Source organism: Elgaria multicarinata, chromosome 5 (genome assembly GCF_023053635.1).
Source record: "Elgaria multicarinata webbii isolate HBS135686 ecotype San Diego chromosome 5, rElgMul1.1.pri, whole genome shotgun sequence".
Classification (NCBI taxonomy): Eukaryota; Metazoa; Chordata; class Lepidosauria; order Squamata; family Anguidae; genus Elgaria; species Elgaria multicarinata.
Window position 1 is genome coordinate 113,439,602 of NC_086175.1, and position 24,231 is coordinate 113,463,832.

Sequence of the window (24,231 nt, forward strand, 5' to 3'; positions counted from 1 at the left end):
TATGCCCTGCCATAAATGACCCAGAGGATTGCTCTGGCGGTAAATCAATACAGACTTACATGGGAATTAAGTCCCATTGAACTGAATAAGTCTTCTGAGGAGACATAGCTAGGATTGCACTGTTGATTTAACAGTGCAATCCTATATGCCTCCTCAGAAGTGAGTACAGTGGCACTTACTCCCAGGTAAGTGAGTACAGGATCTCAGCCTGTGTGCTGCATTTCTATTATTTGCATTGGGACTGAGGCTTGACTTGCATTCGTTGGATTGCATTTTTGTGTAAAATATGAACATTCCAATTCTTAGGAGGCCAAATATTGCACAGCATACAAATGAACACATGTCATGGTCTTGATTATATTCCTTTATAGTAAAAAAAATAATATTATACACACAGTATTTTAGTTTTAAAAAACTGCAGGGAAAATTATCTATTAGAAACCTAAGATTAGAAGGATATGGACAGAAGGTCATATTTTAAAGCAGGGGTGGGCAACTTGCAGCCCTCAAGAAGTCGTTGCAACTCCCATCAGCCCCAGGCAGGATAGCCAATGGTGGGGCATGATGGGAATTGCAATCCAACATCTGGAGGGCTACACGGTGTCCACCCCTGTTTTAAAACCACCGCCCTTCCCACAACCACTACAGTATTTATGAGATTTGTCCAAGCTCTCTCAAAGCCCCTGCCTATCTAGTGAGCCCCCATAATGGAGAATCCCCTATGTCACTCTGGAGCAAGTAAGAGTCTCTTAGCCACTTCAACCTCTCCAAAGCTCAACGTGACATGAGAGACCATCCTCATGTTCTCTACATGTGTGAGTGCTATGGAGGGGGTCTGTGATGACTACAGATAATAGCTTTGCTTCTAAGCCAAGTCGGAAACTGTGAACCCGTGAATTAGTTCCAGTGGTACAAGCCTCATTTATTAATGTCCAGGCCTGATTTCTTAATTCATGCAAGTCATTTCCATTACGATTTTTCTAATCTCATTATGGCTCCAAGTGACTGGATTGTGTCCTACAAACCCTCCCAACTTGTCTTCAACATTCGTACTAATATTTTCAAAATACAATTCATCATCTTCTATGGGCTAGTTCACATATGCACAAGCATCACTTGATTTCTAAGCAACTTGACCCATCGCAGCTGACTCCATGATCCAAGCGCACCGTAAAGGCTCACGTTTAAGGTGGCATAATGGTCCCTGCGTGTGGCGACTGTTCTGTGATGAATCATTCAGACACGTACCGGTTATCACTTGCGGCTGATGTGTGTGTGAACCAGGGAACTGTGGATCTAAAGCGCCATGCAAAGCAACCTTTATCACCAAGGTTTGTGTTCTTCATTCAGATGCTGGCTTGTCATGATTATGGTTCGCCAGCAATTTAACTGCTTGCTTTTTTATGCTGGAATTGACTCCCTCGGCTTCTTTTTCATGGTCTGGTATACAGGTGCAGCCCACAGGAATAGTGACATAATCTTCCGTGTAAACATAGCGGCCTCCGGTGCAGGACGTGGTTCGGCGCAAGATGACAGTTGGCATAAACACTGGGGTACTTCGAAAGTGGAAACTCTCTTCGCCATAAACACCAGTAAGGCAACCCTTGCACAGGCAATAGGCTTCAGGGATGTACTTTGGATACCTTGTGGGGTCATAGGAGATTCTGTGCCAAAGGAAAAGAATAAAGGCTCAGTTTGTGCATTCCGCCCCCATGGCTCCCCACCACCGTTACTACCTCCTCCCATTTTCTTATTTTAAGCCAGCTGGAAAAGATTATAGCAAAATGTTGACAGTTGCTTTGCATTATATAATGTTTTGTTACTATGCCAGGAAAAAAACAACCCAGCTGCAGTTCTCAAAGTCAAGCTGCTTATTTGAAAGCTGGAAAGAAAGAAAAGAACCAGCGGACAGCTCCCTAAACAGATCAGCATCTGAAATGACTGTGAGTTCGATTTCCTTGTTTATCGAATGGTTGACACAGATGCATTCGGTTCAATTCTCACAACTGATTTGCATCAAGAGTTTGCCTGAGAATTTGACAAGTGCACAATCTCCTTCTTGGGATTCTTAGCAGCAGACTGTATGGGACATAGGAAGCTGCCTTATATTGGGTCAGACCATCGTTTCCAGAGCAGGCTCAAAACTTTTTTCTGCCTGAAGTGGAGCAGCAAATAGCAGCCCTCACCCACCCAAGTCAAAGTGCATAGGTCGCAAAAGACAGGCATGTTATTTGGGCAAACGAAGCAGAAAATGCCACAAGTGTCTTTCCTCATCCCTAGCAGTAAAAATACAATATTAACCAATTGAATAGCTAACAATTTGCTGCTTCATTCTGCCTTATGATAGGGCCGGCCCTAATTTTACCATTTAGCCCAGTATCATCGACACTGCAGGCAGCAGACCAGGTTTTCAGGCACGTTTTCCCCCTGTCCTACCTGGAAATTCTGGTGACTGAATCTGGGACCTTCTGCATGCAAAACAGGTGCTCTGCCACTGGGCTACAACCCCTGAGTCCCTGCCTCTGATCCTCCACCCAACCTGTGCACTTTGTTGTGGTTACCACCTTTTTTCTGACCCTGCTCATGTGCCTTTAGCAGCAGCCTCAGATGATTTCCCCATCACTCCACACCGAGAAAGAAGTGCTGCCTGCTAAAAGCCTGCACATCAGACTGTCATTAAAATCACAAGAGCAGAACCAATTTTTTTAAAAAGCTGCCTACTCCAGCTATGGCACACTTGAGAGTTACAAAGTTTGTTTTCTCGTGTGTTCTTGACCAATTTACTCCTCTTTCTCTGGAGTATCAGGTACTGCCATGACTAGAAACAGGGTATTAGATCATACAAAGCTGTGCTCCCAGCAAAATGTCCCCAAATTTTGACATGGGAAGGAATTTTCCCCAGGTCAGATAGACCAGATCAGCAAAACTTACTGCTTTTCCAGTAATGCAGATTTTAAAAACAAGACTGATATATATATTTTCAAAGGGCAGCCTTTAAATGTTAAAATTTGAGAGCCAGTGTGGTATAGTGGCTAAAGTGTCAGACTGGGAGTAAGGAGATCTGGATTCTAGTCCCCACTCGGCCATGGAAACCCACTGGGTGACTTTGGGCCAGTCACAGATTCTCAGCCCAACCTACCTCACAGGATTGTTGTGAGGATAAAGTGGAGAGGAGGAGGGTTATGTACGCTGCCTTGGGTTCCTTTGAGGAAAAAAGGTGGGATGTAAATGCAATAAATAAATTAAAATAAAATAAAATAAATAGTAACCCGCAGGGCTGATCTCTGTTTCTATAAATTTAAAAAAAGCTAAAGTGAAAGAATGGAACATTCTCTCTCCTTTTTCTGTCCTGCCATCTGATTCTGTCAGAGGAGACTACCATCCCAAATTACCGAGGATAGTTTTCACAATCTCTCTGTAAGTATGCAATCCTATGTATATTTAGAATGAAAAAAGTTCTACAATGCCCAGCATTCTCCAACTAGCTGGGAAATGCTGGAGTTGAAGGAATTTTTTCCTGTCTAAACCTGCATAGGATTGTGCCTTAGCATTTGGAAGTATGTTCATTTTGTTTGCTGATACAGCTTTGCTTAGAATTTATTAAATGTATGAAGGACCCTATGCTAATTCTGTATGCATTTTGATGGTTCCTCCATGCAGGCCAAGGTAGTCCATCCTTCTGCCAACATCTTTATGCCACAGGCAGAGAGCAGGTGCTCTCCAAAAGAATAACTGACCAGCTAACTCAAGTAAGGGAGCCAAATGGACAACACTCACCTATGTCCCATCTTGGCGCTAGAGGCCTATTAAAAACAGAAGACACAATAAATCTCACTGATCCAGTCTTGGTTTTGGCTGGATCAGGTGGAGTTGATCCAGGACTGAGATCAGTCCAACATGCTTTACTGAATGTATTCATCTGCTTTCTAGAGGTCAGCCATGTGGGTTACTATTTATTTTTATGTTATTTTAAATTAAATTATTTTACATTTTCTGGCAGGACAGAAAAAGAAGGGGTGTTTTATTCCTTCACTTTAGCTCTTTTATTATTTACAAAAATAAAAAAGTCCTATAAAAGTAATTGAAATATTAAAAGGATAAAAATGCACCACACACTAAAACCCCAAAGGAATTGAGAACAAAACTGCCAGTATCATATGGCCTTTATACAAATCCATGGTATGAGTACACTTAGAATACTGTGTACAGTTCTGGTAACCACACCTAAAAAAAAAAAATTGGCTGCCTTCAGACAACGCAATTGTCAACGGTGTGGTAATAATCAACTCAGCAATTGTTTATCTAGGGGGTACTCCCCACACAACGTGATAATAATCAACCATGGGATGGATTAAGATCAGCGTTGAATTGACTATTAGTCCTTGCTGAGATGACTCACTCATCCCCCGCCCTCTCTCCCCCCCTCATTATTATTATTATTATTATTATTTATTTATATAGCACCATCGATGTACATGGTGCTATACAGATAACACAGTAAATAGCAAGACCCTGCCGCATAGGCTTACAATCTAATAAAGTTGTAGTAAACAATAAGAAGGGAAAGAGAATGCAAACAGGCACAGGGAAGTGTAAACAGGCACCGGGAAGGGTGAAGCTAACAGTATAGAGTCAGAACAAACTCAAAGTTTAAAAGCTATAGGGAAAAGAAAAGTTTTTAGCTGTGTTTTAAAAGCTGTGATTGAGTTGGTAGTTCTCAGGTGTTCTGGAAGAGCATTCCAGGCATGAGGGGCAGCAGAGAAAAATGGACGAAGCCGAGCAAGGGAAGAAGAGACCCTTGGGCAGGCAAGAAGCATGGCATCAGAGGAGCGAAGAGCACGAGTGGGGCAATAGTGTGAGATGAGAGAGGAGAGATAGGCAGGAGCTAGACCGTGAAAAGCTTTGAAGGTCAACAGGAGAAGTTTATATTGGATTCTGGAATGAATTGGGAGCCAATGAAGAGATTTCAGAAGCGGAGTGACATGGTCAGAGCGGCGGGCCAGGAAGATGATCTTAGCGGCAGAGTGGTGGACAGAGACCAGCGGACTGATGTGAGATGAGGGGAGGCCAGAGAGGAGGAGGTTGCAGTAGTCCAACCGAGAGATAACCAGTGCGTGAACGAGAGTCTTGGCAGAAGAGACAGACAAAAATGGTCGAATCCTGGCAATATTATACAGGAAGAAACGACAAGATTTAGCTACTGCCTCGATATGAGGAATAAAGGAGAGCGAGGAATCAAATATAAAGCCAAGGCTACAAGTTTCCTTGACCGGAGTAAGCGTGACATCGTTGACAGTAAGAGAGAATGAGAGGTGAGGAGAAGGTTTAGGAGGAAAAACAAGCAGTTCAGTTTTTGCCATATTGAGTTTCAAACGGCGATGAAGCAGCCAGGCTGAGATATCTGAAAGACATGCTGAGATACGATCGTGGACATCAGGAGAAAGTTCCGGAGATGAGAGGTATAGTTGTGTGTCATCGGCATACAGGTGATATTGGAGGCCATGAGATTGAATAAGTTTACCCAAGGGCAGCATGTATAGAGAAAACAGCAGCGGGCCAAGCACCGAGCCTTGCGGAACCCCTACTGAAAGGGGAAAGGAGGAGGACGAGCTGCCGTTAGCCGACACGCTGAAAGAGCGACCCTCTAGATAGGAGGCGAACCAGTTATAGACAGAGCCACAGAGTCCAAGGTCATGGAGGGAATCTAAGAGAAGATCGTGATCAACCGTGTCAAAGGCTGCAGTTAGATCAAGGAGAATAAGGACGGAATAATGGCCCTTAGACTAGGCATTGAGAAGATCATTGGTGATCTTGGTAAGGGCTGTTTCAGTGGAATGCAAAGGACGGAATCCAGATTGAAAGGGATCCAGAGCAGAGTTACTAGAGAGAAAGTCAAGACAGCGAGAGTAGACCACACGTTCCAGAATCTTTGAGACAAGGGGCAACAGAGAGACAGGTCGGTAGTTAGACAGAGAAAGTCGATCAAGAGTGGGTTTTTTGAGAATGGGAGAGACAGTAGCATGTTTAAAAGCAGAGGGAAATGAGCCAGAGGACAGAGAAGAATTAATGATGTGAAGCAAGGACGGGAGGATAGCGGGGATAAGATTAATAAAGACGCGAGAGGGAATTGGATCACGGGAACAAGTGGAAGGCTTCGACGAGCGCAGTATTTTAGACAGTTCATCAGCTGAGACTGAGGGGAACACCGAGAGAGTTGCAGGAGGAACTGACAGGTGAGGCACAGGAGCTGGGAGCGGAGCAGAGCTGGCCAGTGTGGCCATGGCAGTCCCGTCTCTTCACAAGTGTGTATGGGAATGGTTCTGAGGGGGACATTTGCCCTTCCATAAAGTTGTACACTTTGAACAAGGCAAACAAAGAGGTTTCCTCTTCTGGTTTTCAGGTGTTTTTAGTGTCAATCTTGTAAGCCTGTTGCAACTTCAAATGACCACTGGCTTTGCCTAAAGGCAAAACCTACTACACTGTTACATGAAAAATAGGAGGTGGCACTTTCTTCCCCCAATCCCTTCACTTATAAGAAGAGCCATACTGGATCAGACAAAGGCCTGACTAGTCCAGCATTCTGTTCCCAGAGGCCTTATGGGAAGCCAAGAAGTAGAACAGGAGTACAATAGTGGCCTTATGTTCCCCAGCAATGGTATATAAACAGAACAGACAACCCCATCCATTATCATCTCAGGACAAGGACCGAGCCGTCTTAACTAAGAACTAGAAGCTGATCTGGGAAGCAAAAGAGGGCAGTGCAGAGACGTAAGGAGGTGGGACAAAACAACCCAAGAAAATTATTATTTTAGCCGAAGCATTCTGATCCAATGGATGGGAAGCAAGAAAGGCGAGGGAGGGACCTATAGATCTGACCACACCCTCCTGCATGAACCTCTGTTGCCCACTCAGCAGCTTGGATGCTGGGAATGTCACAAACCTGGACCTGCTGCAGCAGAGGTAGCAGGAGGGACCTAACTCGTCCTGTGAATTGAAACTCATCCTGTGAATCTTTTCCTTAGTTTGAGCAGAGGATAGGTGAGCGACAGAGGGAGAGAGCGGAAACAGCTTCCCAGCCATTTACTCAAAGTTGCCCCTCCCAGCCACTTTTCTCCCCAATTGAGAAAAACAACAGGTCACGGGATTTCTTTTATCTCCCAGGGAGAAAAACAGGTTGTGGAGAGGATGATTCCGAGCAAACAGCCGGGAAGGAAAATGTTAATGATCCCCCCCTTCCTACGCTCTGTTCTATCTGAAGCCACCAATCATTGGGAAATGTGTCAGATACGTCTGGCTTTGCACGGTCCTAAGAGGGAATGTTTGCCAGTTTACTGACTATCAGTATCTTTTTGCAAAAGTCAGGAAGGAAAAAGCAATTTTAAGTAAGAGAAGAAGCTTGATAATCTTTCCTTTGGCAGAAGCTGTTGCTGCTTAGAAGCTCACGAATAAATGCAGAATGGAAGAAATTAGATGGGAGTCAAAGCCAAGCTCTCTAGATCCGTGCTTTGGGGACTGGTTTGGCATTGAGCTCCAGCCCTGAATGGATGTAGGTGCTCTGTAAAGCAGCTAAAAGTGACCTCTGGCCTCAAATGGAGCACAAAATTGGTTCCACGTTTCTGCAGCTCACATCCATATGGGACACAGAAAGAATCTGTCTATAACTGGTTTGCCTCCTATCTAGCGGGTCGCTCTTTCAGCGTGTTGACTAATGGCAGCTCGTCTTCCTCCTTTCCCCTTTCAGTAGGGGTTCCGCAAGGCTCGGTGCTTGGCCCGTTGTTGTTTTCCTTATACATGTTGCCCTTGGGCAAGCTTATTCAATCTCATGGTCTCCAATATCATCTGTACGCCGATGATACACAACTATATCTGTCATCTCCGGAACTTTCTCCTGATGTTCACGATCGTATCTCGGCATGTCTTTCAGATATCTCAGCTTGGCTGCTTCATCGTCGCTTGAAGCTTAACATGGCAAAGACTGAATTGCTTGTTTTTCCTCCTAAACCTTCTCCTCATCTCTCATTCTCTCTTACTGTCAATGATGTTACGCTTACTCCGGTCAAGGAAGCTCGTAGCCTTGGCTTTATCTTCGACTCCTCGCTCTCCTTTATTCCTCATATTGAGGCAGTAGCTAAATCTTGTCGATTTTTCCTGTATAATATTGCCAGGATTCGATCATTTTTGTCTGTCTCTTCTGCCAAGACGCTTGTTCATGCACTGGTTATTTCACGGTTGGACTACTGCAACCTTCTTCTCTCTGGCCTTCCTTCTTCTCACATCAGCCCGTTGGTTTCTGTTCACCACTCTGCCGCAAAGATCATCTTCTTAGCACGCCGCTCCGACCATGTTACTCCGCTTCTGAAATCTCTTCATTGGCTTCCAATTCACTTCAGAATCCAATATAAACTTCTCCTGTTAACCTTCAAAGCTTTTCACGGTCTAGCTCCTTCCTATCTCTCCTCTCTCATCTCACACTATTGCCCCGCTCGTGCTCTTCGCTCCTCTGATGCCATGTTTCTCGCCTGCCCAAGGGCCTCTACTTCCCTTGCTCGGCTTCGTCCATTTTCGTCTGCTGCCCCTTACGCCTGGAACGCTCTTCCAGAACATTTGAGAACTACAAGTTCAACCACAGCTTTTAAAGCTCAACTAAAAACTTTTCTTTTTCCTAAAGCTTTTAAAACTTGATGTTGTGCAGACTTCTACTGTTACTTTCTACTGTTAGTTTTTCCCTACCCTGTGCCTGCTTACCCTTCCCTGTACCTGTTGGCATTCTCTTCCCCTCCTTATTGTTTTACTATGATTTTATTAGATTGTAAGCCTATGCGGCAGAGTCTTGCTATTTACTGTTTTACTCTGTACAGCACCATGTACATTGATGGTGCTATATAAATAAATAATAATAATAATAATAATAATAATCTTTATTGAGAGAACTTATCGGCACCGGAGCTAGTCTATCAATCCGCGCCCGGACTACATGGGCTACCTGTCCACTTAGGCAATTCCCACTATAACTATGAGTTATAATTTTGCTCCTCTTATGCCCATGTCGTATTTATAATATATTTGCTAAGGATATTTACTTTTTCTTGAATGCTATGGAAAAGTTAAAGGAGACAACCCCTGTCTCAGGATCACAATATAATACTGACAGACAATCTAGGAAGGGGTATAGAGCCTCAGGCCCAGGGGCCAAATCCAGACTGATTGGTTGCTTTATTTGGAGTGGAGAATGGGAGAGAGGATAAAGGAGAGGGAGTTGAGAGGGTGAGGAAGAGAAGAGCGGGCTTTCATCGGGGTAGGATTAGGGAATCGGGGCTATAGTTTTGGGGGATGATTCGTTTTCCCTGGGAGGTGGAGAGAGGTATATTTCTTTTAACAACCTTAAACATAAGTTGTGTTTAAATACCTTTTTCTTTGTTATTGTAACCACGTTTTCTCGGTCTTAGTTGTTGCTGTAGATTGGTGATACACACACAAACTCAAAAATAAATAAAAAGAAGGTTTAAATTTTCATCATTCGTTTTAAAAATAAAGAAGAGGGTGGTGGCAGCGAAAGAGAAGTTTTGGAAAGCATCACAGAGGGTAGAGATGCCACAGGACCCCTTTCTGTCTCACCGGAGAGGTGGAGAATAGCGAAGGTGCTGTTCACATGCTGGCTGGAACGATTTTGGGAGGAATCAACTTCAAGTACCGGTCCTCTTGTGTTCCAATGGGGCAGTCAATGCTACTCATTGCAACATGCTGCTGCTTTTAGAATGGAAGAGTTTCCTTTAGGCTTGGCCCCACAACTTGGGGCTTCAGCAAATCCAATATTATCATTCAAAAAGCAGGCACTGTTTCAACACATAAATAAATAACTAGACAAAAAATGGACAATAAGCAGGCGAGATGCCAAGCTTCAGGCCTGTAAGGGGAGTTTATTGTAATTTGTAGTTGGAGCATAACAGCTTCAATATGATGATTTTTTCCTCTTTAACTGCTTCTTCTGTGGTCATGGAGATTAGAATCTCCAGTGCTGAACAGCTGGCTGGATTCAATGGGCCCAGTTCACAGAAATTTAAATCTGCACTCCTAAACATGCTTACCTAAATAGTAATCATTTTGGCCAAATTCCAGCCAAGTTTAGTTGTAACTAAAAGCCAAGCTACATGTTGTGCATAATTGTGTAGTTCTTTTTCCAGATGTTCCCCCAGGAAAAACACCGGGGAACCTATGGACCTCCAGATGTCATTGGACTCCAACTCCCATTAGCTCCAGCCAGCATATTTGATGTTCAGGGATGATGGAGGTTGTAGCCTAACAACATTTGGAGGTCCGCAGGTTCACCATTATGGGGAGGCTGGACTCTTGGGTAGAGAAACAGTCAGGATAGGGTGGGAACTGAGAAGGTTCTGCTTAACCCTTTCTCTGCCAATTCTGGTGAGACAAAATCACCCACCTCAAAGTGTTTTCCTCCCAGTTGGGGGCTGGGCAAGATATGCACCCCTGTGACTTTTTTCCCCATGGGTAGAAAAGCAACTTGAGATAAGGGAAGAACCAGGAAAGAGTTACGCTCACCCTCCTTCCCCTGCTGAGCTTTTCCTCAAGACTCCAGCCTTTGCTGGTGCTTTTCCTTATTTAAAATGAAAACAAAAAAGGAGGGAGGGAGGCTAAAGGTGGGTGAACAAGCAATGTTCTCATTCACCCAGAGTCTCTGACCATCCACTTGTTACTTGTCTCTTCACTCTTCCTGCTTTCAATTGCGATCTCTTTGTTTTCTGTGATCAGAAAAGTTGCGCAAAACGAACAAGAAAAATGCAAAAATTCTGTGCATTTTCTAAAAGTGTGCATTTTTAGAGATATACTAAAATGTGAAATGGCCTATTTTTTAAAATGCACATTTTTCAAACATGAGCACATGTTTGAGAAATTGCAAACATTTTCGGAGAACATGTTTTGCTCACGACCTGTGTGTGTAAATAGGGCATGTTTGCATGATTTGTGAACATAAGTGAGGTTCTCAAACATCCTTAAGGGAGACCATTAAGAAAAAATGACACAACTAAACGTAACATATAGCTTGGCTCTTAGTTCCACTGAAATCAATGGGATTAAAAGTAATTGCAACTTACTACTTACTTGGAATTATGTTGAGTAAATATGTATATGAGCAGACTTTAGGATTTCAGATAGGGCCTAGAGCAAATTTCTGGACTGGGGCAATGGGGTGGTGCCCCAGATAAAGGCCTCCCCGATTCAACCATTCAATGCATGCTTTAAATCTCCCCTAATGAAATAAATAAAAAGTACTTTGGCCAAATCATGCCCAATATTCAGAGATATTTAAGTCCTATTGAAATAAATGGTCTTTTGCTGTCTTTTTAGTCTGTAATAGGTTATGAAGGTTATTGTTTTATTGTATTTGTATTTTGTTTAAATAATTTTAAACACAAATTGAAAAGCCTGTTGTTTGTCCAAATCATTCTTAGGTGGTGCAAAGCAGTCCTCTAGGCAGGACAGGCAACTCTGGACTGGGTGGCAATACATGCAAAAAAATGGTCTAGGAAGTAAATGTATTCCTCTTTAGATTCCTGAAATGCACATACTGATCTGTTAAAGGCAAACAGGACCAACTCCCGAGAGGCTTCTCCGGTTGCAGTTGCTATTGCTGTTAACAAAATTATACCTGATTCAATCCATAAATGTTTTGTTGCTCAGAGTGTCAGAAGTAAATTAATAGTGATTCAAGATGACTGCAGTCTGCACAAACTTCCTACAACTTGGACTCTGTTCAGGATGTCTGGAACTAGTCATTAAACATACTTATTGTAGAAGAAGAACGTGAAAGCAGCCGCTGAAATTTGGGCACTGCAAATAAGTGTTAAGATGGGGGCTGCAAAAATAACACTGTTAACAAGAGAAGGAGAGTTTACTGTTGCAAAATGCTTGTCTCTTTCCCTTGAGAGACTTTAAGTAAAAAGAGAAGTCTTAAGCTAAATCTCCAAATCCCTTAACACTTTAAAAAAAAGCTCTCTAATGCCTAAAGACTACACTGTATTATGTCTTCAAAAACATATTCCAACTCCCAATTCATGTCACTGCTTTGGGGTAAAGGACTTTCTCCCCAGGTTAGCACACTAATGTTTTGATTTTCTTTTGTAGCTTGCGTTCTTCTGTAGCATGGCTCGCTTACTTAAGCTATCTAGTTTAAACTATTATTTACATGCCGGTGCCTCTGGCATTTGACCCATCGCAATAGCCAAATTCAGGCACAATTCTATGCATGTTTAGACAGAGAAAAAGTGCTTATACCTCCCAGCAGGCAGCATGGCTGGGGGTTGTAGGCCTTTTCTCTCTCTAAACATGCATGGGATTACATCTTTAAGGTCCAGTGCTAGAAAGGAAGGAAGGAAGGAAGGAAGGAAGGAAGGAAGGAAGAAAGAAAGAAAGAAAGAAAGAAAGAAAGAAAGAAAGAAAGAAAGAGAGCTAAACTTAGAGAGCAAACCAATGGTCCTTAGATAGTGTCTGAGGGCATAGGGTAGTTTGGATTCCTGGACCTGAGTTCAGAGACAGAGCTCCTCTCCCCTCTCCCCAGTCCCCCTCACAGCCGGTGCAAAGAGAACCACGCCAGAGGACCTCGGAGGGAAGGGAAAGGGTGTGTGCCAGTGGACAGGGAGGGGACAGGGGAGGCTGGTTTACGTCATATCCCACCAGCCTCCTCCTCTCCCCCTCTGCAATGCCTCAGCTGTATGAGCGAAAAAACCTGTCTAGCTAAATTGCAGAGTGCGAGGCACACTGGAGGTGAGGACTGCCTCCATCGCACCTCCTGCTTTGCACTGGATACTCGTAATCCTCTGAGTTCAAAGGCTTATGAATATCAAGGGCTTATCCAATAGGAATACGCCCTTAGTCGTACTTACAGTAGACCCAGCAGAATTAGTCATGACTAATTTGTCCCCTTGATTTTACTCTAGACATGACTAAGTCTCGCTTCAACCCAGAGACTGCAATCTTAAGCATGCTTACCAGAAATAAGTCCTACTAGAACTAATGGTACTTACTGATGAGTAAATATGTTTGGGATCATTATATTCAGCACATTATATGAGCAGAGATGCTGTTGCCTATACAATTTGAGGAAGGAAGAGAACTGCCATCACAGGCAATGAAAGGGTTATGATGGCAGAGCTATTTTACACATGTGATTTGCCTTTTTAATAGTGTGCTACTTTGCACATCCCAATGTATATGTACAGATTTTTGTGAATGTTTTTGGCAGAAAGGTGGGATGTAAATGTAATCAATGAAATTAAATGTTGAACACATGGAATTCAGGAGATGCATCTTTGCAAAGCTCCAGATGACCATTTCAGCACTGGAATGGCATTTTGTCCCTCTACCAGGACATCTGAAAACTCCTACCTTTGTCATCCTCCTGAAGTGTTACCTTTCCCCTTTAAGGCAGCATTTACATCACGATGCTATTTCAATCGAACAATCCCCCTATATGTTCTTTGATGAAACATACGTGGGACAGGCCTGGACCGCATGCCTCCCTTTTTTAGGGTGACCATATGAAAAGGAGGACTGGGCTCCTGTATCTTTAACAGTTGTAGAGAAAAGGGATTTTCAGCAGGTGTCATTTGTATGCATGTAGCACCTGGTGAATTTCCCTCTTCATTGCAATAGTTAAAGCTGCAGGAGCCCTCCTCTCTTTTGTATCTGGTCAAGAGGGCAGGACTTCTACAGCTTTAACTGTTATGATGAAGACAAAATTTCACCAGGTGCTACATGCATTCAAACGACACTTGCTGAAATTCCCTTTTCTATACAACTTTAAAGATGCAGGAGCCCTGTCCTCCTTTTCATATGGCCACCCTACTCTTTTTGCTGGCTTTACACCTTCTATGGATGCAAAGCTGGAGCCAAAGCAACCCACTGATGGAGTTCTGAGGATTCCACTAGAAGAGCTGCAATGAAGCGTATCCATCTACACAGCCCCCCCCTCCCCCAGAAGTAAGGCCTGCTGCTTCTGGGCTACAAGTCCAAAGGCTTATGTCAGACCTGTCCCGTCATGACTATCCTATGTGTGGAGTTTAACAGAGGCCTTGAATTGCTCTTGTGAAATACTCCAGTCGCCTGCGCTAGGAATCCAGCCACACGGACAGGAAGACTGTAAACACAGAGCAATGATAAATGACAGCGTATCAAGCTGGGGTTAGGTGTCCAGGGGGAAGCGTTTAGGTCTGGATTTATTTACCATCATCATTATTAATAATCTGGAATCTAAACAGGTCAAGTTAATGACATCTGGAGATGATATCATAAGGGGAGCTGGCGAACTAGTCAACGAGGAGACAAAGAGTAATGTGAAGGGGCCCATGCGGAAGGGAAACAAAGGCCGGCAAGTAACAGCACCGGATATCTGGGCACATGCAACTGGCCTAACGAGAGCATGTGTGGTGCAGCAGAGCACAACCTCTGTCAAAAAGGGCCGGGAAAGGACATCAGGGTGGTTTATTAGTTGGCATCTCAGGTACCAAATTGTTTAACCAGAAGCCGTACCAGTTATAAAAGGAAAGTGTACACTTTTGCATTCTTCTCTCTGGATCATGCATTCCTTTTGCCAAATAAAAAAAGAAGAAGCTCAAACAGTTTAATGCTGATTGCAGCACTTCTTCCTGGTTTTGTCAAGTGACCTTATGAATCAGGACAACACGGACGTGTTGTTGTCCACAGGCCAACCTTACGTGACCTTCAGCACTGGTGGAATAAAACAATTTGAACTAGCCAGGCAAAGTATGTTTGGGGTCTTTCGACATATGTGGAACTTCTATATAGAGGATTTGTCTCCCTCTAAACACTATTTTGAAATATATGAACTTGGTTTTAAAATACCCTATTGATAAAATAGTTATTTTTATCTTAGAGGGTGGTTTTTTTTACAGCTAAACCAGCCACAAAGCCAATGTTTATTAGTAGTCATTAAAAAGGCAATATTTGCATTTCCTGTGCTAGGTACATAATAGAACACAAATGTTGCTGTTCATTCACAATATTGTAACGGGCACATTTTCAAAATTAGAAAGTATCCCACTTCTCTCTTACGGCTCAATCCTATGCAAGTTCAGACAGAAAAAAAGGACTACAACTCCCAGCATTATAGGACTCTTTTTTGTCTAAACATGCATAGGATTGTGTCTTTATCCTTGTTTTTAACCTTAAGGCTAGCTATTTATTTTAACTACTTCTAGGCCGCCTTTCAAGCCCAGAGCTCTCCCAAGCTGGTGTACAACAACAAAATTCACATAATAACATCCAACATGGTAATAAAACCAGCAAACATTCCAAACATCAACATAAGACAAAACCTACAACACAATGCATTACAGAAGTGTGGGGGCCACTGCAGAAAAAGTCCTTTCACTTGTAATGCTTAGAAGAGAGAAAGTGAGTCATCTATAGACCCTGTTCAGACAATACAGTAAGCCATAGAAGTTAAGCATTGTGGCTTAGCGTGTGTGTGAACCATTCCTAACCATGTCTTCGAGTGTTTTCTGAACAGGCCCACTGTGTAGCTCTCATAGTGCTGCCGTAGTGAAAAAGGAGCAGCACCATGCAACATATATGCATGGATCTTTCCACCCTTCTAGCTTAAGTGCCAGTAGTTCAGGGATAGGCCACCTGCGGCCCTCCAGACGTTTTGGCCAACAACTCCCATCATTCCTAGACAGCACAGCCAACAGTGGGGGATGATGGGCATTGTGGCCCTCCAGATATTTTGGCCTACAAGCTGCCCACCCTTGCAGTAGTTCTAAGACCAGAAGGGAAGCACAGCCACCATGTTGTCGGCCCTGTTTAACACAATTTGCACGTGTGACTTTCTCATCCTTTCTCATCCTAACTTCAAGCTGACCGACCCTGGGGAAGAGAGATAAGGCAGCCACACAACCCATTTCTAACATTTAAAAACAGGGAAATGAACTAAGTTCAGGTTACCTATAAGACCAAGGTGAGACGCTGTTGAGGTTGATGGGGAGTCGGTACTTCTTGTCCACAGCCGGCCTGCCCCCTGCTGGACAACTTATATTGTGATCTTTTTCCAGAGGTTCCAGCTGCAGGGTGTGATGAAAGGCACTGAGCATGCCTGCTGTGAGTCTTCCATACAGCTGTTCCAGGAGCTCTTCAGGTCGATCAGCGCAGGTTCGAGTCCGCACTGGGCGCTTGCTTACCTTGACAGTCTCTCGTCCAGGTAAAGGCAGCCCACACAAGAGCAGCCACGCCAGAATCCATACCTAGAATGAATGGGAGAGGGAAATGGGGGCAAGAATGCTTCTAGGTGTGCGTTTCCATGCAGTTCAGCATTTCAAGGAGGGTAACAGGAACATTCATTTTAGTGTCCAAAGGCTGCAATCCTATGTCTTCTTACATGGGAGTAAGCCCCACTGAACTTAATGGGACTTTCTTCTGAGAAGACACGTATAGGATTGCACTGAAGGAGATCTATGTGTCCACTCTCAGGTAAGTGGGTGTGGCAGCATAATCCTTTACATCTCTACTCAAAGGTAAGTCCCAATGAGTTCAGTGGGCCTTATTCCCAGGTAGGGAGGTATAGAATTGCAGCCTTACTGAGTGACAGTACTACTCCTGGGTGATCTATTCTGCTCTATAATTTTTGAGATTAACCTAAGGACAGAGGGCTTTTTTTGTGGTTTCACCCTAAGGGTGGAACGCCTATGCCAGAGATTGCCTACATTATGGCATATTTTAATTGCCTCATATATCTTCATTATTATTAGCTCTGCTTTATTAATGTAATGTTTTCCTATTGCCGGTCTCTGTTGGTTAATTTTAATCTATTTAAATTTTAGGGCTCTTGTTGACTGAAAAAAATATTTTTCACACTTTTATTTTATTGTTAAAGGTCTAGATGACATTGTTAATTAGGTGGCACACAAAAGATGCAAATAAATAAATATTTTTTTCTGTCCAGGAAAGTTGCTTTCACATTCTGTCACTTGTTCACAGTCTCAATCTCAAAATGCAAAACACCTTTGATATGTAGCTTTTGGAGCCATGCAGGCTTCATGAATTTAAAATGTTTATAAACTGCCCTTATATAAATTATTTCAGGGCTGTTTACAGTAATACAACAATTAAAAATAGAACCCCAGTAAGTCCATAAAGCACAAGAGATAGAAACAGCAGACAAAGGCTTATAGATATATCATATTTAAAAAGTGTGGACTTATGCATATAAACCATGAAGCAGCTTTCCCCAACCTGGGGCTCTCCAGATGTGTTGGAATACAACTCCCATCATTATCCAGCCGACATGGCCATTGGCATTAATTACCAACACCGATCTCCAGTTGGAGAGGAGGGATGGATTCAGTTGCCCATCTTCCAAACAAATGATCAGAGCTGATCATAGGGGAGGTACTAAAAAGAGAAGGAATTCATGGTGCCATTGCCCATTCATGGAATTTTATGGGGGTCCATATGAAATCGCTTTCCATTTCTAATCCTCCCATATATTTTTTACCTTGGAAAATCCGTTAAGGGGGGAAATATCAAGCATATTTCTACACAAATCTGTTAATCTGCTGTATCTACTTTCAGTTTCATCTCAGAATTAAGATCCAAACCCTAAACAAAGAGCATTTTCTTTCTTGCTTTTCAGCTACATAACCTCTAGGAACTTTTCTACAGGATGCATTTATTGTTTGGTCATTATTCCTACTCATTATTGTTGATAAGTTCTTTACATGATGTCATGGCTCTCAGTTTTGCTTCTGTTTTCAAACAGCGCTTTTGAGGAGAGCAGAAGAAATGGAGTATTATTTCTGAAAGCAAAAGAAAATGCTGTTTTCACTTGTGTATTTCTGCTGTTCTGCTATAGCACAGTGCTACGTAGAAGTTATGTAGCAGAAAAGCAGGAAAAGAAACACTGGTGGTGTAGCACACAGATCTCTTTAAGGAAAAAAGCCCTAGGTTGCACTGTGGTAAAGTGGAATAATGCAATTACAGAAGTGGAAAAATAATTTCTTTTGCTTTCACAAAGAATACTGCATTCTCCATGCTTAAAAAAAATATCATAGCAAAACTGAGGATCACAACATCATCTAATGAACCTGTAAATAACAATGCATAGGGAATGAGGAATGCATAATAAATGCCGCCTGTAGAAAAGTTCTAAATAGCTGCAGAATACTTTCCGGCTGTTAGCACTTTGCCTGGAAGCACCAACCATTTGCAATGGGAAGGGCATGGATCCCCAGATGCATAGCTTGGATTTAAAATATATGCAGGATTTAAAATATATTTAGCAATTAGCAGGAAGCTTCATCTTTGGTATATCATGTAAAAATGTTCAGTTTGCAATGTAAAAGGTGCTATTTACATAGTAAACCCAGTTCCCAATCAGGAAAACTCTGGCTTGGTTTGTATGTAAAGACAACTGAGTCAAGGTTGTTGCTGAATCGTCAGCTGTCATTACATGTGAATCCTGGGCTCTGGTTTAACTATGGGTTGTAACCAGTAACAACCCAAATGAGAACCCATGATTGGTTGTTGGTGTGTTATCTTTGGATTGTTCGTGCTTAACAATCTGTAGTTAAACAGAGTGCAGGGCTCACCCGTAATGACAACCCATGATTCAACAACAAACCGGACTCAGGGTTGTCCTTGTGTGCGAACCAAGTGACTGTTTTGGGTGCCCTTAGAAGCTTAGGTTCGAGTACTATGTATTGGGTACAACTGCGCTGCGCACCATCAGCAGCCTGTCCACAGCCTGAGCCCCAAACAGCCTCCTTAAATAAGCGCAGTCAGCTGGAAGACCCGCTTCCTATCATTGCCACGCTGCCCGTGGCGATCCCGCAACGTCGCCGCCATCCGCCGTACCGCCCTCGACCCTGAAAGGTTGCGCGTCCCAGCAGCAGCGCGACCTTTAGCGCCCACCTCCGCGCGAACGCCAGAGCTTTCCCTGCGCAGGGAACGTCCCGCCGCGCTTTCTGTTGGCACCAAATGTAAACACCGATTCGAACCCTCCACCGCAGCCCGGAGAGCGCTCAAAAACCGCTCCCAAGGTGACAAAGATCCGCGGCAGGGTCGGGGGAAACAAACACCATGGGGTTGTAGCCAACGCCAGTCCTAGTTAGAGTTGCCCCATTGAAATGAACGGGACTTAGGCTAGGAGTCTGGGTCCAACCCAAGATCAGCTCCGCTATGAGCCTCCGCGTTTCCCGCCGCCTTGTCCACGCGCAAAACTCCAGGAAAAGCGCGCCGCGCCCGCGGCAACAGGCGAGCAGGAGCACGGCGCTTGCCTCGCGGCGAGCACAGAGAAGCGTCGCACCGATCCGCGCCCGGCCTCGCCTCGCCTCCGCGCCCCGCCCGTCCTTACCTCGGCGGGCTGCATGGTGGGGACGCGCCGGGACGCCGAGCGAGCAGCCGAGGGGAAGCGCCGGGCGCGTTGTGAAGCACTTGCTGTCCTCCTGGCTTCTCGCCGTGGGGGAGCGGGAGGAAACGTTGGACGCGTGCCCCGCTTCGCACGGCGGCGCCCCTGCCTGCCGGGGCCAACATCATGTTCGACACTGGCCGAGGGGGCGGCGGCGGCGGCGGCGGCGGCGGCTCAAAGCGCTTCCTTGGCTGGGGTGTGACTTGAGCCGGTGAGGTGGGGCGGGAGGAGACGCGAGGGCTTCTCGTGCAGAAAGATCTGGAGAGCAGGTAGATGCCAGGTTTGCGGGTGGAAGGGAAAAACCGGAGGAGACCTAAAAATCCCCCCAAAGTCAAGAGATCTACCCCCCTGGTGTAGCTCTTCCTGCCGGGGGTGGGGGTGTCGGGAGAGTGAATCCTCGTGATCCGAGAACTCCCAAGTTCATCACCCAAACTCAGCTCAAATCCTTGGGTGCTCGTTGCACTGTAAAAATCACAGGCCCAGCCTGCGGTGTCATCAACAGGGTGCTAATGCATCGTCTGACATAGACCCCGTCCCAGAAAGCGCTTTTCATGATTTTACATGGGACACCTCTCCACAAATCTATTAGCAAAACACATCATTAAGACCCCACAGATCTAGCAAAACTGTAATTTGATGGATTGATATTAAATCCACGAAGATTCATGTGATAATTTTGTGTCATAACAAAGAACTAAAATTTGTGAATTTATTTTGTTCTTTATTTGTAGTACGGTCCAGGGCCAAGGATATAAGCTGTGATTTGATGGTGGTTTTGTATAAAAACGGCGTGATTTCAGGAGAATCCATTTTGAATCTCCTAGTTCGAACATTTAGCAGAAACACTTGCTGTTGCGCCTAACCAGTGCTTGAATTTATGAGAGCTCCTACTTCTCTCACATTTAAACAAATTATTTCTCCCCTTTGCCTCATCCTTTTCTTTATTTCTATAGTATGGGGTCTCTTCTGCAAGTACTGTGGTAACAGCTTCTCAGAATTGGACAGGTGAAGCTGCCTTATTCTGAGCTAGACAGACCATTGTCTATCTAGCCGCGTAATCTCAGTTTGCAATGGGCAATGCAGAGTCCTCCAAGAAAGCAATCTTTCCTAGCTCTGGTTCCTGAGATCTTAAGGCAGGCCCCCATGCAACACATGAATCCAATCACTGTTCTGCTCCTTGATCTCTCTGCTACTCAGTCCTATGCACACCCACTCGTCTTACTCTCAGGTACGTTTATATAGGACTGAAGCCTTAATTAGGCGGAATAACACCAGACTGAAAAAAACTACGCATCAGCCATCTCCCACTGCCTTTCTGCTTCTTAACTTAAATGTGATCTTTGTTTCTGTACACAAAGTTTTCAGCAGAAGCAAAGCTGCACCACAGTACAGTGACAGAAAACGATGCCTAGAAACGTTGCTCGAGTATCCTCCATTCGTAAAATCTCGTTAGCTAGTCCATACATTGAGATGGACAGATGCTTTTGAGACAATAGAAGTTTCATTTCATCAATCAACCCAAGCTAGCAAAAACCTGGGATTATTTAAACAAAAGGATGGTGGCACTTGGGGGTTTCCTCCATAGTGTTCCTTTCAAACTTGCTGCCCTTTTACAAATAAATATGACAGAAATGCAGGAAGGAAAACAAGGGGCCCCTACAAGCTGAAAGGGTTTTTGTTAACTTACAGGAGAAGCAAAACGCATAATTTATGATTCCCTAAAGGTTTGTTGAGCTGGACCTGACTCTAGCGCATTTTTCTGCTACGGCTCCATGGCATTTTGAAGTCGTGATTTTAGCTTACTGGAAAAAGCGGAAAGCTGAAACATTACCTTTCAGGTCAGCTATGACTCTCTGTTCAGACCCCTTATTTCTGAAGTTTGTGCAATGCTAATTACCTACTTCAATTTCTTTAAAGTGGAGTAATTCCCATGAACTCAGTATAGGTGATTGGTGTAACAACTAGAGCTTGAACACCCTACCCTGTGCCTGCTTACCCTACCCTGTGCCTGTTGGCATTCTCTTCCCCTCCTTATTGTTTTACTATGACTTTATTAGATTGTAAGCCTATGTGGCAGGGCCTTGCTATTTACTGTTTTACTCTGTACAGCACCATGTACATTGATGGTGCTATATAAATAAATAAATAAATAAATAAATAAATAAATAAATAATAATAATAATAATTGAGGATTGAAAACACCCACATACCTTTTTTGCTAGATGGTTAATTGGAGGCATGCAGGGTGCTGCAGTTCTCTCAAGGGTGTGAAGAGAAGTATGGAAGAAAGACCACTTGAGAAGTACAGGAAAGTATATGGAAAACCGCACCAACTCCTATAAGCAGCCCACTTGGTCTAAAAGCATCAGAAAGGCACAGTAAAGTGTGGCACAAGTAGTTCCCAAAGGCAGGTAGTATAGGACATTCACTGGACAAATAATAGTCAAGTATATTTAAGGCACAATCCTATGTATGTTTTGACAGAAATGCGCCAGCCAGCTGCGAGTTGTAGGACTGCTGTCTAAACATGCATAGGGTTGCGCCCCTAAAGTGTTAATGTAAGGAGAACACCTGCATTCAAGTTACAATCACTACCTGCACTCATTACCGAATTCCCCATATCCATAAGTTTCACTATAAGTTATCTTGCCAGATCCTGACCTAGTCCCCTTCCCAAAATACCCACCAAAAGCTTCTCTTCCTTCCTTGGCCTTATTCTGATTCAGTAACATGGAGAATGATTCATTGTTACATCTGTTACCCCTTGTGGTTTTACACATATATGTACTATGTCCGTAGTTTCTAATATGCATGATTTGGCCCAAGACCCATGCATATGTACATGCAGTGGTCAGTTTTAGAAACATGCCACCAGACTGCTTCTCAGTGGCACTACTTTCAGTAAGTGGCTAGAAATTTTACACAATTCCTCACCACCAGTAATGGCTATTTGCCATGGTGAGTACATGTACATATTTGGAGCTTTGGAGTCAAGTGCCACCAATATGCTGATGATAAGCAGCTCTATTGCTCTTCGTCACCTAACACCAAGGAAGCATTCGTATCCTTGAACGTTGCCTGGCTTCGATAATTGACTGGCTGAAAGTGAACAGGCTGAGGTCAAACCTAGAGAAAATGGAGGTGTAGTTGGTCAGTAGAAAGCCCAACTCGGAAACTAGGATTCAACATGCTCCCATGAAGGATCAGTTCCATAGCTTGGGAGTTCTCTTTGATTGTATGCTGTCCCTCAATTTTCACGTAGTGGTGGGGGCGGCAAGGAGTGCATTTGCACAATTATGCTTGGTGCATCAACTGTGACCTTTCCTGAGAACTCCAACGGACGGGGTGGGGTGGGGGGGATCATGCTTGCCTACCATCACTTCTCCACCTCTGCTTTTGTTGCTCGATACTTCCTCTTTCTCTCAGGGAGAGGGAAAATGACGTTAAAAATGCAGGTGGCCTATTTAGGGGTCCTCTTTATCCTGCCGCTTCTGCACACAGCAGGAGACAGCGGCAACTTCCGACTTAAAAAATAATACAGATTTATGGGAGCTTTTTTGTTGCAGAAAAAAGTCAAGAAGGGGTGGGAGGCAGACGGCGTCGTGAGAGGGACCCGTGAAAATCCATGAGTGCCCAGTAACGAGTGTGGAATAAAATGCTTGTCTGATGATGCCCCGAATCAGTCTAACTTGGCAAGTTTTCCATGCCTTGGTTGTATCACATTTAGACTAGCGCTGTATGGGCCTTTTGATGGTGACATTACTCACACAGGCCCATTTGTTGAGCAGGTGCGAAAGGGATTTCTCTGGTATTGCTTCCAACCTTCAGAACACGCTCCCACAAGAATTACGACTAGCTCCTGCTCTCTAGGCCTTTAAGAAGGGTATAAAGATGCAACTTTTCAATATAGCCTTTTAAATAAGCCTCCAAACTCATAAGCTTCCGAGTATCCAATGTAGAGCAGGAGGTCTGGCGAAGGCGATCGTCGCAGACCAGGAGGTGCAGCAGAGAGGGCGGTAGGGAGGCTGGAGGGGTCTCAGCATATGGCATAAGCCGGCTTCTCCAGTTTCTTCCTCTCCCTGCCCATGGAATGCTCCCAGAGATTGCTGTTGCGAGAGACAGCTGGCACAGTTCTTTCTGCAGTAGCTGCAAAGGGGAGAGGAGCTCAGATTCCTGGGTCCAACGCGGGAGTGCTGTCTTCATCCTCAGATCTAGGACCTCAATATCCTGTGTCCCCACACACTCGGTCTAGGAAGTTCATAACATTTTTAATTGTTCTTGGGTTTGTTTTTTACAGCGCATAGTTAAATTATGGAACTCACTGCCACAAGATGTTTTAGAATGTTTTAATCATGTATACTATGTTTTAAATCAGTTTTTATGTGTTTTATAATCGCTGTTGTCCCCCGCCTCGATCCAAGTGGAGAGGCGGGTAAGAAATTTTTTATTATATTATTATTATTATTATTATTATTATTATTATTATTATTATTATTATTATTATTAATGGCCACCAATCTGGATGGCTTTAAAAGGGGGGGTGAATAAATTCCTGGAGGCAAAGGCTATCAATGGCTACTAGCCCTGATGGTTGTGTGCTATCTCCAGTATTCGAGGCAATAAGCCTGTGTGCACCAGTTGCTGGGGAACTTGGGTGTGAGGGTACTGTTGCACCATGTCCTGCTTGTTCATCCCTGGCCGATGGCTGGTTGGCCACTGTGTGAACAGAGTGCTGCACTAGATGACCTCTTGGTCTGATCCAGCATGGCTCTTCTTATGTTCAGTCAATAAGATTT

At 44.0% G+C, this 24,231-nt stretch overlaps 1 protein-coding gene across 1 annotated transcript; it reads right to left on the bottom strand.

The window, feature by feature from the left end:
• Window positions 1-208: 208 nt before the first annotated feature.
• Window positions 209-19,459, bottom strand: IL17D (interleukin 17D). Its single transcript, XM_063127038.1, has 3 exons — window positions 19,382-19,459; window positions 15,979-16,274; window positions 209-1,664 (listed from the first exon to the last, which is right to left on the bottom strand). The coding sequence occupies exons 1-3, from the start codon at window positions 19,394-19,396 to the stop codon at window positions 1,343-1,345; spliced, it is 633 nt and encodes a 210-aa protein (XP_062983108.1). The 5' UTR covers window positions 19,397-19,459; the 3' UTR covers window positions 209-1,342.
• Window positions 19,460-24,231: the final 4,772 nt, after the last annotated feature.